This window comes from Zosterops lateralis, assembly GCF_965231275.1.
Source record: "Zosterops lateralis genome assembly, chromosome: 6".
Classification (NCBI taxonomy): Eukaryota; Metazoa; Chordata; class Aves; order Passeriformes; family Zosteropidae; genus Zosterops; species Zosterops lateralis.
In genome coordinates this window covers 20,090,463-20,106,660 of record NC_139761.1, presented here as the reverse complement: position 1 = coordinate 20,106,660, position 16,198 = coordinate 20,090,463, and the positions used below count along the sequence as shown (strand labels likewise).

The 16,198-nt window shown below is 42.0% G+C and overlaps 1 protein-coding gene across 6 annotated transcripts in view; it reads right to left on the bottom strand.

The window, feature by feature from the left end:
* Window positions 1-16,198, bottom strand: part of STON2 (stonin 2) — a 65,943-nt gene that overhangs the window by 8,342 nt on the left and 41,403 nt on the right. For all 6 annotated transcript variants that reach the window (XM_083863704.1, XM_083863700.1, XM_083863705.1 and 3 more), the window contains one exon: window positions 280-2,115. In XM_083863704.1, the coding sequence (XP_083719830.1) occupies window positions 280-2,115 (1,836 nt within the window). The remainder of the gene's footprint in view (window positions 1-279; window positions 2,116-16,198) is intronic.

Sequence of the window (16,198 nt, the reverse complement as noted above, 5' to 3'; positions counted from 1 at the left end):
ATTTCCCTAAGTACTACCTCTTTTAAGTACCTCCAAGCAGAGACAGAACACGTATTTTTGCATCCAGAAAACCTAAAACTCTTTTATCATTAGCTATATTTGTAGTATACATAAAACTATTACTATGAAAGGTCAGACACATTCTTCATGCAGCTAACTTATGCCCTTTGGTATACTACAGAGGATGATACATCTCACCATTTCAACTCAGTATTTCCTATCTTTCAAAATATATAACTTGTTTTAGTTTATTCTGCAGAGATGGTATGTGCCACTCACCTGAGTTTTTGTCAGGCAGTCGGTTTATCCTCCATACGATGGCATTAAAGGCATGCTCATATTTGGCAGTTCCCAAAGTTACTCTCATTACTGGCTCAGAACCAGAAAGACTGGTTGATCCAAAAGTGGCTCCCTTGTTCACCTTGGCTTTCAAAGATTTCTCCCCCAGGACACTCTCCCTGCGGAAGTTCTTCACCCACTCACGTGGCACAGGGTAGCGGATCATCACGTTTTCACAAGGGACCTGAGTTAAAGGGTCATGATTGGAGGAGAACCCCGTGGACATCATCAGCCAGCTCTGCACCTCCACCTCAGCACCATTGATGCTGGCAGCTGTCCTCAGAGTAAAAGGCAAAGTTTTCTCAGCAAAGACAGTCCTGAATCTCATCAGTTCAAACCGACACGCATCCAAGGGGTTGAACAGGATAATACGGGAGTTATTAAACACATCCTCATCCACACATGAATGGAACCGGCAGCTGTATAATTTAATCCACTTAGTGGTAGTAGTGGGCATAATATCCTGCCTTGCAACTATTTCATTCCCTTTGACCAGGATATCATTAAGGCCCAGTCTGCATTCTGCCAGGCCAGAAAGGAAGCTGAGAACATAGATATGAGTCAGCACACTGTGCTGGAGAATCACACTATCTCCCTTGGCCAAGATGCCATGAAACTCATCCCTGACATCCACAGTGATTTCTTCTTCTTGATAATTCAGTCCCACTGTGCTCAGATCTGTTGATGAAGCTGGCAAGTTCATCAGTGTGTCTTGCACAGCAGTGATGAAGCTAAGGAAGTCTTCATAATCGGTAGTCCCAAGCTTAATAATTTGCTCTCTCTCTGCAGTGTGTGCAATAGCTGGCTTGGGCTGATACTTCTTCTTCTCCTTGTATGTTGTGCGATCCAATCGCACGCTGTGTATCCTTCCGTTCTCATCGTAGTTCTGCAGTTTGCGCTCTGAGATCTCATGATTGATTTCAAGTTTGAGTTCCCGAAAAGGCTTCTCTAGTCCCTTCTCATAAAAAAGCTGTATACATCCACTGTTGGTCAGCTTGACATATATTGGTCCCCAGTGCCTGGATGACATAATGTTCTTCTTCTCTGGGATCCTCAGCATCATTGGCCATCCATCCTTTGGCTGAGCTGGTGCCAGGTTAGATAAAGCTGCATCCAGATCATATGGCATCATGGGGTCATCATCAGGCAAGGTTGGACTGCTTACACGATCTGGGTCTCCAATCTGGAGCTGTTTGAGCTGCTCTACAGCATCTGTGTGGGTTACAGTTTTGTTTGCCTCATGGAAACTGATGGTATCAGGCTCTTGTTGGAGAATAATGAGAGAGTCTCTTTGGCTTTTGCCTGGAGCACTGGAGACAGAAGAGCTTTTGGAACGCCTCTCTCGCTCCTCAAAGAATGAGCTGAATGGATTGATGGGTGACGGTTGGACATCTCGAAGAGATTCATCCAGAAAGGGATTAGTAGCACTCCATGGTGGTGTTTCAACAGAAGGCAACTTGGTTAAAGAGGAAAGATCTAGTTTTTGAATTTTGGAGAGGTCTCCCAATGTGCTTTTAGGACGTTCTCTTTTCTTTAAGGATGTAGTGAGATTAAAGTTAACATCTGGGGCCTGCGTTTCTGCAGGTGGGGTATCTGTTTTCAAGGGAGAAAGGCTCTGTGGTGAAAAACTGACTTCATTGTCATCAAAAGTCACCCAGCTGGGAAAGCGAACTGTGGTTGGGGTAGATGAATGGCCATTCATGGAGGTGTTGTTCAGCTGCCAGTTGACAGCCTCCATATCTATCTCTTCATCTTCCTGGAGAGACGAGGAATTGTCTTTAAAAAAAGAGGGGAGGGGAGGAAATTTCAGCTAATTATTCTGAAGTTACCTAGTTCTCTCCTTAAAAAAAACCCCAGAGTCTGCATGCTCAAGGAAGGCCTATTCATATGTTGGGCAAGAATAAGATTGTCAAAAGACCTGGCTAAAATGCCGAGAAGTCTGACAAGAATTAATTAAAAGACACACAGTTGAACACAGAGAAGGAACCCAAAAAGAAATATTAAAGGAATGACAGAAATGATTGTACTGATCTCATCCCAACATAATGACCTAAAGGAGAAACCACATGTCACAGTGATTTTTTAAAACTTCTCCTCTAAACTTTCAGGATGCATTTCTTCTCTACAGTTTGCCTGGAATATTCCCTCACTCTTGTTATAATTTTCTTCCCTCTTCTGTCCCCATACCCTTTGCTCTAGAGGATAATCCAGTAGGAAGAGGAATGAATGTTGAAGAAGAGCTCCAATCTGTCCCCATGCACTTGTGTGTGCATTTGCTGTTACCACAAAAGTACATGGGTTATGGTGACAGCACCAGGTGTGATTTCTCCCCAGGATGTGTTCAGTAAAGAGACTCTTTGTTGTACTCAGTGTGCAAGAGTCTGGCAGTCTTTGGATGTCTCTAAAACATCTCTTGGAGAAGCTGTGATCTAGAAATATATGTTAGGATAAGGAAAAACATGTTTTTCATTTGTGTTGTGGAAGTTGTCCTCATCCTCTCTCACAACAGGACACCTTTGACTGCTATTTTCCTAGTCTCAGGCTCTGCCAGGACACTTTGTAGAAAACTGTGCACTATTTCAGTCCCAGCTCTTCCCAGGATTGTTGTAGTGGTAATAAGGTATTTTCCAAAATGAGCACAAATTCTCAGTGTTAAGAAATTTAATGACTTTCTTCTCATTTTCTTCCTACTGAGTGCTGCACTCAGAATGAATCAGAGTGCTCCTAAAATTGAGCAGCCAGCATGAAATTATACTCTTCAGCTGAACCGTGTTTGCTTTACATGATACAGCAGTGCTGGCATTTGTGCTTTTTGCTTCTCCCAGACATCCCATGTTTTACGCAAGTCACTGTTCTTCAGTACAAGTGAGAAGTAAATGTAAAATGTAGCATCGTGGTATAGCTGTACACCTGTGATTTGAGCATAATTCACAACAAAACAACAACAACAAACTATTTTAAGTCATTATTTAAATTGCCACCAGTTCCCTAAAAAGATGAGCTTGATTTTCATTCTGCCTCAACATAACAGACAATTTGAATTTTTATTTCTGCTACCATTTAGAATATGAAATGGGGAATATTCATGCTAGCCAAAGTGCTGCCATGGGCTCATTAGAATGTCTTGGCTAACTTGATATTCTGGCCCTCTCATTGTCATTGCCATACTCAGTAATATGTAAGTTTGCCCAGCCTTCTGATCTAAGGACAAAACGCATCAACCAAGTTCTAAGGGGCTATCAATTAGTGTGTGGTAACATTAAGAAATATCCTCTCACAACCTGGCAGGACACTTTTTCCCCATGAGGTTCAGAACAGATTTTGGAGACAGAAGAAGAGGCATCCACCTCACCTCAAGATTACAGAGGACAGCTGGAAAATCCAAAACCTCTTGACCAACAGCAAGCAACAGGTTGCAAGATAGATTAGTAAGCATTCCTCAGACTTTTGAGTGTCTCTGCATGTTCTGACACGTAGAAGTGACTGCTCACAGGGGCTGTGCCCTCTACTCTCACTACTGAACACACCACATGCAACAATTTAACAGCAATTTAGTTCTCCAACATGTTGAACTGTTAGTACAAAAGTTAGGTTTTATGGCACAGCTAAGAGACATTTCAAAATCACCACAGACTAAATAAGCAGAAGGAGATGGTGCAAGATGAAAGACTGATGTCACAGATCTGATCTCTGCGGTTTCCTCTTATTCTCCTCCCACTTGACTGACTTCTCAGGTCATGTTAAGGATGAATGGATTCATCCTTAGGTAACTTTTCAATTCATAACACGCTGCCAAATCACAACATCTCTTTGAACACATTTGTCTAAATTTAGGCCATGTAAATAGGGCCTGCTTAAACCTAGTATAGTTGCATCCCAAATCCATACTACAGTAGTACTGCACGGACCGTTCCCAGCAGTGGCTTAGTGACTACTTAAATACAATGCCTGTTGCTTGGTTAACTATTGCAAATTCATCAAAAGTCCTGACAGAAATTTAATTGTCAAAAGAAGTTAAATAATCTGAAGCTACAAAGAATTTATATAATGGAGCTTCCAGATCTATTTAAAACACAATGAATTTCATCTAGGTTCCATTAATTTATCCCCACGAGTCTCTGTAAGAACTGCTATATTTCATTTTAAGTGTAAGCCATCATGCAGATACTAAATTGAAGATGAAATACAAGAAAATGATTACTCAGCCCTCACAGCTGGGTTGCAGCAACCCTCATACTGCAAAGAAAACTGTTGAAAAGGACAGTCCTCTATGTACTATCTTAAAAGACCCTAGAAGTTTTTGCTGACTTTTTCCATTGATGTTTTGACTTTTTCTAACAATTATCTCTCTACACAGAAGTCTGTGTTTATGAGAAGGAAGGATTACTGTAGTTCAGGCGTTTGTGCTTACAGCACTTCATTGCCTGGAATTATTTGCCTTGTGTCTCCTTCACTCACACCGTCTTGCTGCTTGGAGAAGAAACAGAGCACCTTCCCAAAAAACAAGACTGAACTAACCATTAAGACACTGGTTTCACATTGCCAGAAGAGTGGTAGTTGCAGCTCTGAGTCTCATTGCACTGTGCAATGGAAGCTATCAATCATTTTCCTCTTCTCTATTTATCTTTATTCAACTGGAGAAACTAATGAATTCAATCAGAGCCCTTTCACTCTTCCTTGAATAAAGAAAATGTTCAAGATAACAAAATTAGTTTGCAAGGTAGAACTTTCTTGGATGATTTAATTTAAAAATACTCAATGTTTTTATTGTGGTATGTTTATTGAGTAGTTAAAACTCTGGTTCATGAAAAAAAAAAATCCATACCCCCAGCGTGTCAGATATAGTATGGAATAACCAAAAAAATACTTCAGCAATTCATAGTCTGTGTATAGTGAACTCCCCTTTCTCTTGTACAGATCTTGGCTACAACTACAGTTTTATAAAAGTTTCTTATGTGTTCTGCAGTCTGTACTATGCAGTGCCCTAAGAAATCACAGAATGTGTAGGTTGGAAGAGACCTTCAAGATCATAGAGTCCAACCCAGCCCAACACCTCAACTAGGTCATGGTATCAAGTGCCACATCCAGTTTCCTTTTAAACACATCCAGGGATGGTGACTCCACCACCTCCCCGGGCAGACTATTCCGATATTTAATCACTCTCTCTGTGAAAAGCTTCTTCCTAATATCCAACCTATATTTCCCTTGACAAAGCTTAAGATTGTGTCCTCTCAGAATGTATCTGGCTAGTCTTAAGACAAAACCAAGCACCTGTAACACATGGTGCACAAAACTGATAAATTAGAATTGTGCAGAAGATATTCATATTCATAAAATGTTCTTTCCAGATCTACTGCCTAGTTTTTAGTCTGTAAACACTTAGAATTACGGTCAAGAACAAGCATACAGCCTATCAAAAAATCACCAGAACACTGCAACAAAGAGAGATATATAGCTTTTTAGTGTAAGTGCCTGTGTCTCTTCATACCAATTTATCATTTGAACAGCAGACTCCAAATTAGATATAGTTCATGCAAGTAATGGACGAGATTGCTGGTGTCTTGAATAAACTGTTACATCTTTACATCAGGCAGGAATTAGGTGTTAGAGGCAGTTACTTTTAAAAGGAATAAAATTCTCCTAGTCGTAACTAGAAAACATTTCATACTCCAAGTAAAATAATTGTTTATCACTTAAACAAAGCTTGCTTTGTTGTTTTTTTTTCCAGTAAAGATGGCTACTCTAAAAAGAAATTGAAGTAAATACTTTTTTGTTCTCTTTACATACTTAAAAGAGTGGAGTTCTTCTCTTGTTTAACACAATGGTAGTGAATGGGTCCCAAAACTATTACAGAAAAAGAGGCCATTTGATTTAGCCCATTTGAGAGGCACAAATCATGGGAAAGCTCCTGAAGATAAATTCATGTGCTTCCATTAGCTGGCCAGAAGGTGGTACATTAACACTGATATAATTGGATGAAGTGCTCAAGATTTTTACAAGATTTAGACAAGACTATGCCTGTTCAAAGGATTCACATGCTACATGTGACATAATACTGTTTGTCTATAATTAGAGCCAAGTTGTGAAGAGATCTTACCTAAGTGGTAGAGAAAAGATTAAAACCTTCTTCTTCCACCTGAGAACTTGTTTCTATTAAACAAGCAGGTATAGTCATAAAGTAAATGTCTTAGCAAGCAAGCATACCTACATGATTCATTACAAAGCACCTTCGTTTCTACCCCTGAAGACATGGCACAGACATGACTGACATATTTTTACCACTATGTCATCTAACTGTGTTCTCAGCAAGGTGTGCTCAGCCCAGAGGTTACCAAGACAGTGACTACACCCTAGACTTAGTCATTGTTACTGCCATGGGAATACCTACACTCCCAGTCTGGGTAGGCAAGACTTTGAGTGAAGGGACAGAGCAGATCTGGAAAACACCAAGCTGAACCTGTTACAGCAGAGGGATCAATAAGAGAATGAGAGATTCTCTGCAGAAGAATGAATCACACTACTTCATCTTTCATCCAAAAGGAGAACAAGGAGCAAATGAGAAGAACAAGACATGCACAACATTTTTCAAAAGCAGTTCCTTTAAAAGTACTTTGGCAAAGATAAATTAAGACAGTTTTCCTCAATGTACTTTGGACTTTGCTTCTCTCCACAGACGTCTGCCTCCCTCTCTGATTTTAATCCACAGTACATACAACATATCCTTCAATAGTGGAGCTGCCACTGAGATGAGGCTATTGATCTCATGAAGAAATGAGAGTGAATAGAAAAGAGAAATATGTCTGCAAGCCCAGGATGCTTCATGAAATTAGTATCTGGCAAGCAGAATAAATCTGTAGCCAGCCCTATAAATGCAAAGACAATCCCAATTTATCTTGGAAGAGCTGATGACCATTCATTCACAAGCTCTATTTTGCAAAAGGCAATCACACAAATCTCTCACACACAGACAATACATTACTTCATTATGCTGTAACTTTTCAAGCAATACATGATGGACCAGTAACAAAATTCAGAGGTTTGCAGACCTCGTTAGCTTTGTCTTGAGTACTTGAGGTAATACCAGATGGAATAAGCCTGACATTTGCAGTTCCAGAATGCAGGTAGAAACGTGTCAGCACTGGATCCACTCAGAATCTGGGGTCCCACTGAGCAGCATAACCTTTGACAGCAAAGCAACACACTATGGTCTCATGCACTGAGTTATGAATTCAAATGGTTGCTGCAGTACTGCAAAGGCATGGGGTTTGGCCCTGCTTAATAAATGTGAGAAATGCTCCCATAGCCATAGGAAAACCCAAGGCAGGAGACCATTGTGTGTGTTAAGTGACTGAAACACTTACACTCTAGGTTTGCTATTGCCAGTCCATCGGTTCAGGTAGTGACCACAAACAGTAACATCAGCTGATGACAACTTGGTAGTCAAGGCAAAATAACTGGTTCTCTGATTCCTAGGTGGGAAGTTCATGAACAGCTGAAGTGTCACCCCAACTATCTGCTCAGTCTTGTGCTGATTCTTTAGCAAGAAAAGACAAGTCAGTACACAGGGATGTTGAATAAACCTGTACCAGTGCTCAATCCACTGCTTATAAAAATAAACACTGCACATCATTTAGAAAGAGAACAGGATATTTTACATCTTCAAAACGCACTACTGCAAACACTTCTGGTCCTCATAACATTTAAAAATAGTAGCACTAACTTCCTCATTCCTGTGCCCAAGGCATTTCCCAGGATCAAGTTTTATATCATATCAAGTCAACAGCTCACATCCTGTCTGCCAGATATGTCTGCATATCTCAGGTCATGCGGTCAAGAGGTAATCCCATATTAATACACTACCTTTACTCTGAGCAACATCAAAATGATTTACAAGTTATATCACTGCTAATATTTAAAATAAACCCAAAGACCCATTTAGAAATTTCCAATGTAAGATTCTGTGGAAACTTCAATTTCAGTTATGTTTTTTAATAATTTAGTTACCAGGTGAACTGCGAAGACAAATATGTTTCATGGGCAACACAGCTGATACATAGCTATAAATTATGGAAGATAGCAATATGCAACTTTTGCCTAATGCTAATACTTTTCACCCCTGTAGCTTATTATGCAAACATTTTCTGCTTAAAGCGCAGAGAAGACCATGTAACTTCATGAGAGTAGCCAGTTTGCCCTGTTCTTGACTCAAAGCATATGTGAGCTCCAGGCTATAGGGAAGTTTTATGAGCTAACAGGTGAGGTGCTCAATGTAAAGGTGAGAAGAGCTGTAACAAAGCCACGTGTACCTGAATTTGGTTTCTTTTTAATTTTGGAAGGATTTTTTGCACATAACACAAAGGACTGAAGGTAACTGGCTGGAAATAGTGTGAGAAAACAGAAAGGACAGCCTGATCTACATGCAGCGCCTGACCCACACAGATATCACTGAAGATGCACCTGCCAGCTCAACACCCACACCCTCAATAAAAAATATTATTTAAAGGTGCCTGAGAAGCAGGATGATGCAAAGGATATGACACAGGAATGGGCTGCAAAAGTCTTAGGTGCTAATCTGAACCATGTGACTGTCTAAGTGACCTTCAGCTAGCAATTTATGGCCTCTGCTCCACAAGTTTTCTCTACGTAGCAAAGCAAAAATACTGATGTAATGGGAAGTGTTAATGGTTGTTGTCATGTGTGTTTGATAAATAGGCTATCATAAGTGATGTGAAAGCTTGTGGGTTTTCTAGGAACCATACAAGATAAAGGAAATAAGCAAGGAAGCTCCTGTAGGGAATAAAACAACTGTAGAGAGTAGAAGTTGTGGCCCTTAGCTGAGCAAAACTTGTGTGTGTCAAGGTAGTTCTTTGTGCACTGGCCATTGCAAGCAAGCATATCTGGATGAAAACAAAGAGAAAGGTGGAGAAACTGGAGTAAACAGATAAGGCTCAATGCTTACATACCAAACTGGCTGTGAACTGCAAGAAATGCTGGACTTTTGCTTCTTCCTGTTTGCTCCTCCCACAGATTGAGAAACAGGGTACTATCCACACTATTTAGATACAAGGAGGATTCCCCCAAAAAATATTGGAGGCAAGTGAAAAAGCTTACCAAGACCTTGGACAGCAAATGCATGCAGCAACAGATCGTGAAACGGGCTTCTTACAGTCAGATACGCAACACTTTATTTGGTCATTGTTCTATTATTGTCTTCAAAATTCATGTTGGGCTGTTGCTAAGGTGGTTGCAGGGTTGTGTCAGGATGCTGCACTGCCAGTTTTCACCTCCTGAGGCCTTTAAAGATGTGTTTGGGATATATGTTGAGCACAACAATTTAGAGAAAAAGAATATAGTAGGAAGAATTATTCCCACTACTGGTAACCTAACTCCAGCCTTCTTTACAGTGACACTGATCTCAGTTTTGGCCCATCCAAAAGAAGTGATGCTACAGGGTTTGTCTTGGAAAGTGTTATGAAAAACACAGATGCATCACCAGAGTTTGTGCCTGCCCTGCCAGTCTGATGAGCACAACTGTACCATCAACAACTTCAGACAACTTTGGAAAATAACACTTAGACCCAGCTCACCCATTGCATACATGTAACAAAAGGACTCACAAAGAGGGTGAAGACAGAAAACTTGTCAGCTTGTTCATCCAAATAAGTTTTAATTAATTGTCCTGCTCTACAGCGCTCTGTCCAAGCCTGAGAGTCTTGTTATCATCCTGTGGTGTTATCAGCATGTCATCTCCAACCTCAAGGCAGCTGTTGACCAGCCTGGGAGGCTGCTATGACAGACTGGCTCGTTTTACGATATATTGCTGTGATTGATGAGGCCATTCTCCCTTTTCCACACTCATCTGCTCCAGGCCTGAGACTCCCTTAGCACAACCAGTCCAGGCTCCTGCCATAAAACCCCAGCTGTTGTGCAGCTATTCACAATTGCAGGAAATCAACAGAACCAAATATTGGGTCGTTGCCTATCTTATGTCATTTGGAGTTTTGTTTTTCCTTTTTTTATGTAGGTGTGTAGCTGCCACAGTACACAGGATTATTCAGGGTCACTCCATAGAAGCAGCCAAACAGAAATGATCCAACAAGCAATTTCTTCCTCCCTCCCTTGGATCGTGTCAGTGTGATTACAGTGAATGGAAAGGCATGGGACTCTGTTAAGTGTGAAAGTCTGAGCAAAAGTGACCCACACGAGAACAATGGAAAGATGTAATTCCTTACATTATCACAGCACTGCAGTGAAAAGTGAAGAAGAAACCTTTACTTCATTCCTCTGTGCTGATTTTAATTTCCCATCATTTCATCTTTAACAGGCATCTTCAATCCAAGCTACGATGCTGGCTGGAGGCAAAACAGAGAGTATAGAGGGTCCAAATTTCTGTATGCTAGTTCTGAATAACTTCTCAGACAACTGGTTTCTTTTATAATTTTTAAGTTTTAGCAACCCTCATCACCACTTTGTCTTAGCTGCATGTCCTATTTCATCCCCAAATGATGCTCACCATTCCTTGGTTGGGAATGCAGAGAGGGGAAGAACAGGGAATCCTGAAAATTTCTGTCCTGAGACACCAGAAGCAGGAATCAGGCAGGGTACTAGGGCTGGAGAGAGTGGAGCCCTGATAGTGTCAGGACAATCCCTGTACAAAATGCACCACAGAAAGCTAAGTGGAAATAGACTTCTGCATTCTGGAGATGCGGAAGGGAGAGCCACAGATGTGGATAACAGATCTCTTCAGGGTACAGGACAAGATTAGGGAGGAAAAGAAAGGCATGGACAATGTGATAGGAAGCCTTACTGCCTCTATCACCAAACTGTGTAGCTGGTTTGGTGGCGGCGCCAGAGAGACAAGAGCTGAGCACGGAATGTGACCAATGTGAAGGAAAACAACAGGGCCCCCACAGCTGCTGTGCCCTGTAAACAAAGCTCAGCTTTCTGAAGGGCCATGTGAGGTTTTGCAGGAGTCCTGAAAGAACTGAGGTCTGCCCAAAGGAAACAAAAGGGATTAGAGAAATGAGGAACATGGAATAATAAAATGAGGATTTTACTGAGCTTAAACAAAAGGTACTCAGATTATAAAATATATATTTGAAAGTATTCCTACAAAAAGATCAAATGAACATTCAAGAAATAAATGGGCAACACTTAATGCATAATCAAAATACCCAAAAACAGTATCTTACAGAGTGGCACTGACTGGTGGAGGAAATTTGACAGGAGTTACCTAAGAAGAACAACATTGCCTTGGACAAGAATGACTGCTCAGTTCACTGCTATTCTAAGATTTCAAGAACTGATCATGTCCTAGGAAAAGATATTTTCTTTCTTCATGAGATAATGCTGAAAAATTCCTTCCATATGTTATGAAAATGGGAGTGGGAGAAATTTTTTTGTCCACTGGTCTATTTGGATAAAGGACTTATATAAAATGTCAGAAATAGCTGTCAGATGAGAAAGTACCACCAGTGGACTTCCACTAGGTTAACGAGTCTAGAAGAAATATCTAAACTCATTTAGGAATGTAATGTATTCTGATCTTTTGCACTGCATCTCTTCAGTTTGCAGATTTGTACCACTCATCTAGGTCACATCAAGGTCAAATGGCAGAAACAAAAGGGCCAGTCATGTGGACAAGGATGTGCACCCTATGGAAAGGTTTGAAATCAATTTCTCACATGGAATGGCATTTCTTATAGGCTTTGTTCAGAAACACACATATGAGCACTTGAAGTCATGAAGGAGAATTCTGCCTTCCCACTGGCTTCAGGAAAGCATGTTTCTGCTTGAGACAAGAAAAGGGAATGTACTGGGAGTGTGTTTATTTGAACCAGAATTTTAATGCTCAAGAAATGCTGACAGAGCTTGCAAGATTAAATCCTGTATTTACTAACTCAGCAGTATCCTCCCCCCTAAATTTCTCCATCATCAGTGCACCACAACATAAGGGGGAAACTCTAGAAAACAAGGTATCTATTGACACTTGGCAAATCCGCACTTGAGTTCTCTGAGCTGAATCTAAACAAAACTGTTTCTTGGGGTCAACTCTGATGATTCTGGATATGAAAACTGGTTCACCCATAAAGCAAATTGAAACCCAGGTCTCTCATTACATGATCTGAACAGTTGTCAATTGGCAGCAGCCTGACTGTGCAGGGATAGAAACCATGCCACAGTCCTGTGGGCAAGCCAGTCTCCTTGTGAATAGTTCCAGGATGCATCAGGAAGCAATTATCAAATCCCAACAAAACCTAGTTATGACCCCTCTCCTTCTTCACCAACTATCACTTAGGAGAAGACAGGATTGTTTTTCTCCTCTCTCCCCTATAGTTAAAACATAAATTATGGGATTTTTTTTTCCACCTTTAAACTTTTAGCCCTGTTCAGTCCCTTTGCGCCCAGCCTTTTGTCTTCGGGAAGAGGCTATTTCGGTGTTAGCCGATGGAAAGACAACTGTCCGGCAGACAATGGAGCTGTCTGCAGAGCAGGCGCTCCGGAGCGGGGAGCGGGACGGCTGAGCCAGAGGCATTCCCGGCCTGTTGCCATGGCAGCGGGGGAGCGGGCTGCCCTCCCCGGCCGCCGGCTGTGCGGGGCTATGCGGGGCCGGGCAGGGCAGCCCGGGGCTGTGCGGGGCCGGGCAGGGCAGCCCGGGGCTGTGCGGGGCCGTGCGGGGCTGGGCAGGGCAGGGCTGTGCGGGGCCGGGCAGGGCTGTGCGGGGCTGGGTAGCCCGGGGCTGTGCGGAGCTGTGCGGGGCAGCCCGGGGCTGTGCGGAGCTGTGCGGGGCAGCCCGGGGCTGGGCAGGGCAGGGCAGGGCAGCCCGGGGCTGTGCGGGGCTGGGCAGGGCAGCCCGGGGCTGTGCGGGGCTGGGCAGGGCAGGGCAGGGCAGCCCGGGGCTGTGCGGGGCTGGGCAGGGCAGCTCGGGGCTGTGCGGGGCTCACCGCGGGCCGGCCTTCCCGACAGGCTCCTCCGCAGGAGCGGCTTGTACGGACAAGTCTGGGCGCTAATTAAGGAATTTGAACTAGATCAAAAATAACATGCACCAAACACGTTAAAAAGCATTGCGTGCCTGGAACTGGCATCCTTCAGGGTCCACCAGAAATAGATGGGAAAACACGGGAGGTCCCTGGCTAAAGTCATTTCACAAGAAGCTCTGGCTAATCAAGGATGTTGAGTGGATGGTTTGCAATTTTAACATAAGGCAAGAACTAATTCTAGGTATTTTATCTCTTTCTCCAGCACAGCAGGCTACAGTGAGAACCATTAGAAAGCCATTCAATGGAAGTGCCAACACTTTTCCAACACAAAGAAAAAATATAGATAGCACTGGTAGCATTATCCTCTGTAAACACAGGGTAGAGTTTAACAGGAGGGCAACTACTGGAATCCTGTATGCTTTCCCCAACTTTTGGCTCTCAGCATTGAGTCTCTGTATGTACATGTAGCTCTAGTTTATGCAGATTTTTTATAATCCACTCCTGAGTCTCACTGTCCAAACTGAAAAATTCTGGTTGCTTTTGTTACAGGCAAGACCTTTTTCTCAATGATCTTTGATGGAAGAAAAAAAAAAAAAAAAGAAAAAGAAAAAAGATCTATTGTTATGTTCTTATTTCCTTTCTTACCTTATTTCCTTTCTTATCACTGTAATGCTTGGGTACAAAAATTGGGGAAACAATGTCAAGCAGACAAAGCTACTCCCTTTTCAGCCAAGACCAGCTATACTTCTGATTTGGTTGTAAGAACCAGGATCCTGCCTGCAGCAGCTGTCCACTCCACTTACAGTTTGTAAACTGTAAGTTTTATGTAAGTACACCAAAGCCTGAGTGTTTCTTCACTGTCTTTTTGACCTGCAAAGCAGGCTGAAAATCTCTTGAGAACAGGAGCTCTCATGAGAGTATATGAACTTCAGGTCAGGACAGAGTCTCCTGGATCAGCATTCCTGACAACATTTCAGTGATTCTCTGTTGGTCCCAGCTGGAACCTGTACATGCTGAGGCAGCTGCAAAATAGACAATAAGCTCAACTGAACAGCTTCCAGCTTTGGTAGAGCTCTGGAGTTCAGCTTAAAGATGGGAAGGAGAAAGTTCAGGTTGGTTCTTTTAATTTGCATTACTTCATTCATTTCCTAACAAGGGACCACCTGGAAAGGGGATATTGCCCTGTCTGCCCGTGGATGGCCAGATGCCAAGTAGATTGCACTACTGAGTGAATATATTCCACAGATGTCTGCACTTGCACGATGCAGCAGATAAAAGATATGTAAAGCAGAACTCCTATATCCTGCGAGCAGCAATTTTGCTGAAGTGGCAAAAGGGAGCCTTTCTTGCTACACTGAGCCTGTAGGAGACACTTTTAGATGGAAATAACTTTGTACACCTCATTTACTGTTGACTGCAAAGGTGTTTTACCATAAATGGTATGTTCAGTAGTTTGTACTTAGGGATAAATGTGCATGGATTTCCCTCAGGTAAGGAGGGTCAGAGGGAAGTAGGCAACATTATGGGATGGATGGCACCTCTGGAAGCAGTGACTCTGAGAAGATTGGATGATTCTCACCTATGATGCGATCTTGAGACTAAAAGAAACAATATAATAGGATTTTGGAAGAAACAAACACGAAGGGGATGGCAAATAGTTTCAATTGTGTATGTAGTATGGTCTGATTTCTAGTGAAACCTGTTCTTTTGTCTAGAATTCAGGAACACAGAAAAATTGAGAACTGTTCAGAAAAGATTCACAACAATATAAAGGAATAAAAACTCTACCACAGATCAAAAGACAAAAGCTCAACCTATTTAATCAGCTCTACGGGAGATTCAGGAACAATCAAGCTGTAAGCACCTACACAGAAAATTATAAAAGAAAAATTGCTGTGATCTACTAAGTGGTATGTGGTAGGGTAGTAGGTAGGCAACATGGAGAAACTGAGATTAAAAACCATGCAGAGGCAATTAACCACTGAACTGATTTACAAAAAACTATGCTCAGTGAAGTCACAGCAGTGCTTTAGGCAGGTGAGATTATTCTAGTTCTCACAGGAACTAACTCAGGGACGTGCTATGGTTTGTGATATGCAGAAGCTCCAGCTACATGATCACTTCAAAGCTTTTCGACCTTTTAATCTGCATGGGAAAAATATAGCAATGGTTATTTAAGCACCTCCATTGCACTCCCCTGTTGTGTGATGAATTTCAAAACAGCTGAATGAATTTTAGTGCTGCTCCCTCACAGAAAAAATATTAATCAAACTAAATTAGATGTGGAGAGTTGATGTCAAACTGAGCATCTTGGAACTGGCTGTAAAAAATGAAAAATTCAAGTTACAAAGAAAGCCAGACCAATATTCAGAAAGCCAAACACAAACATGTCAGCGAGGATGTCCTCACACAACCTGCCCTCAAAGCACTCGGACATACACGATCCTGTACATGATACTCCAGTACTAAATGATGTTGAAAACAACAGGAAATAAAATGTTTTGCATGATATTATCCTTTCTTATAGAGCACAACTTAGCTGAAATTTGCTTTTTTACACTTCAAACCTCAGCTCCCGATGTACACTTTTGTGTAAATCCAGCTGCTTATTCCGGCATACATGAGGGCAATGCAGCGCTTGTGCTTTCAACAAACACCGAGGCACTGAAATCCCCTAACAATGCAGCCTTGACGAATCTGAATTGCTCACTCACCCACTGAAATTCTATACACAACAGCTCAGAGTTGTTAATCTCACAGCAAAACCTGCTTCCAAACCTTCCCTCTCCTGAGCATCTCAGTGGGCACAGACACGGATTTCCACGATAATTTCAGCAATATTTGGAGAAAATTAATACAGCTCTTTTCGTCTGTTTCAT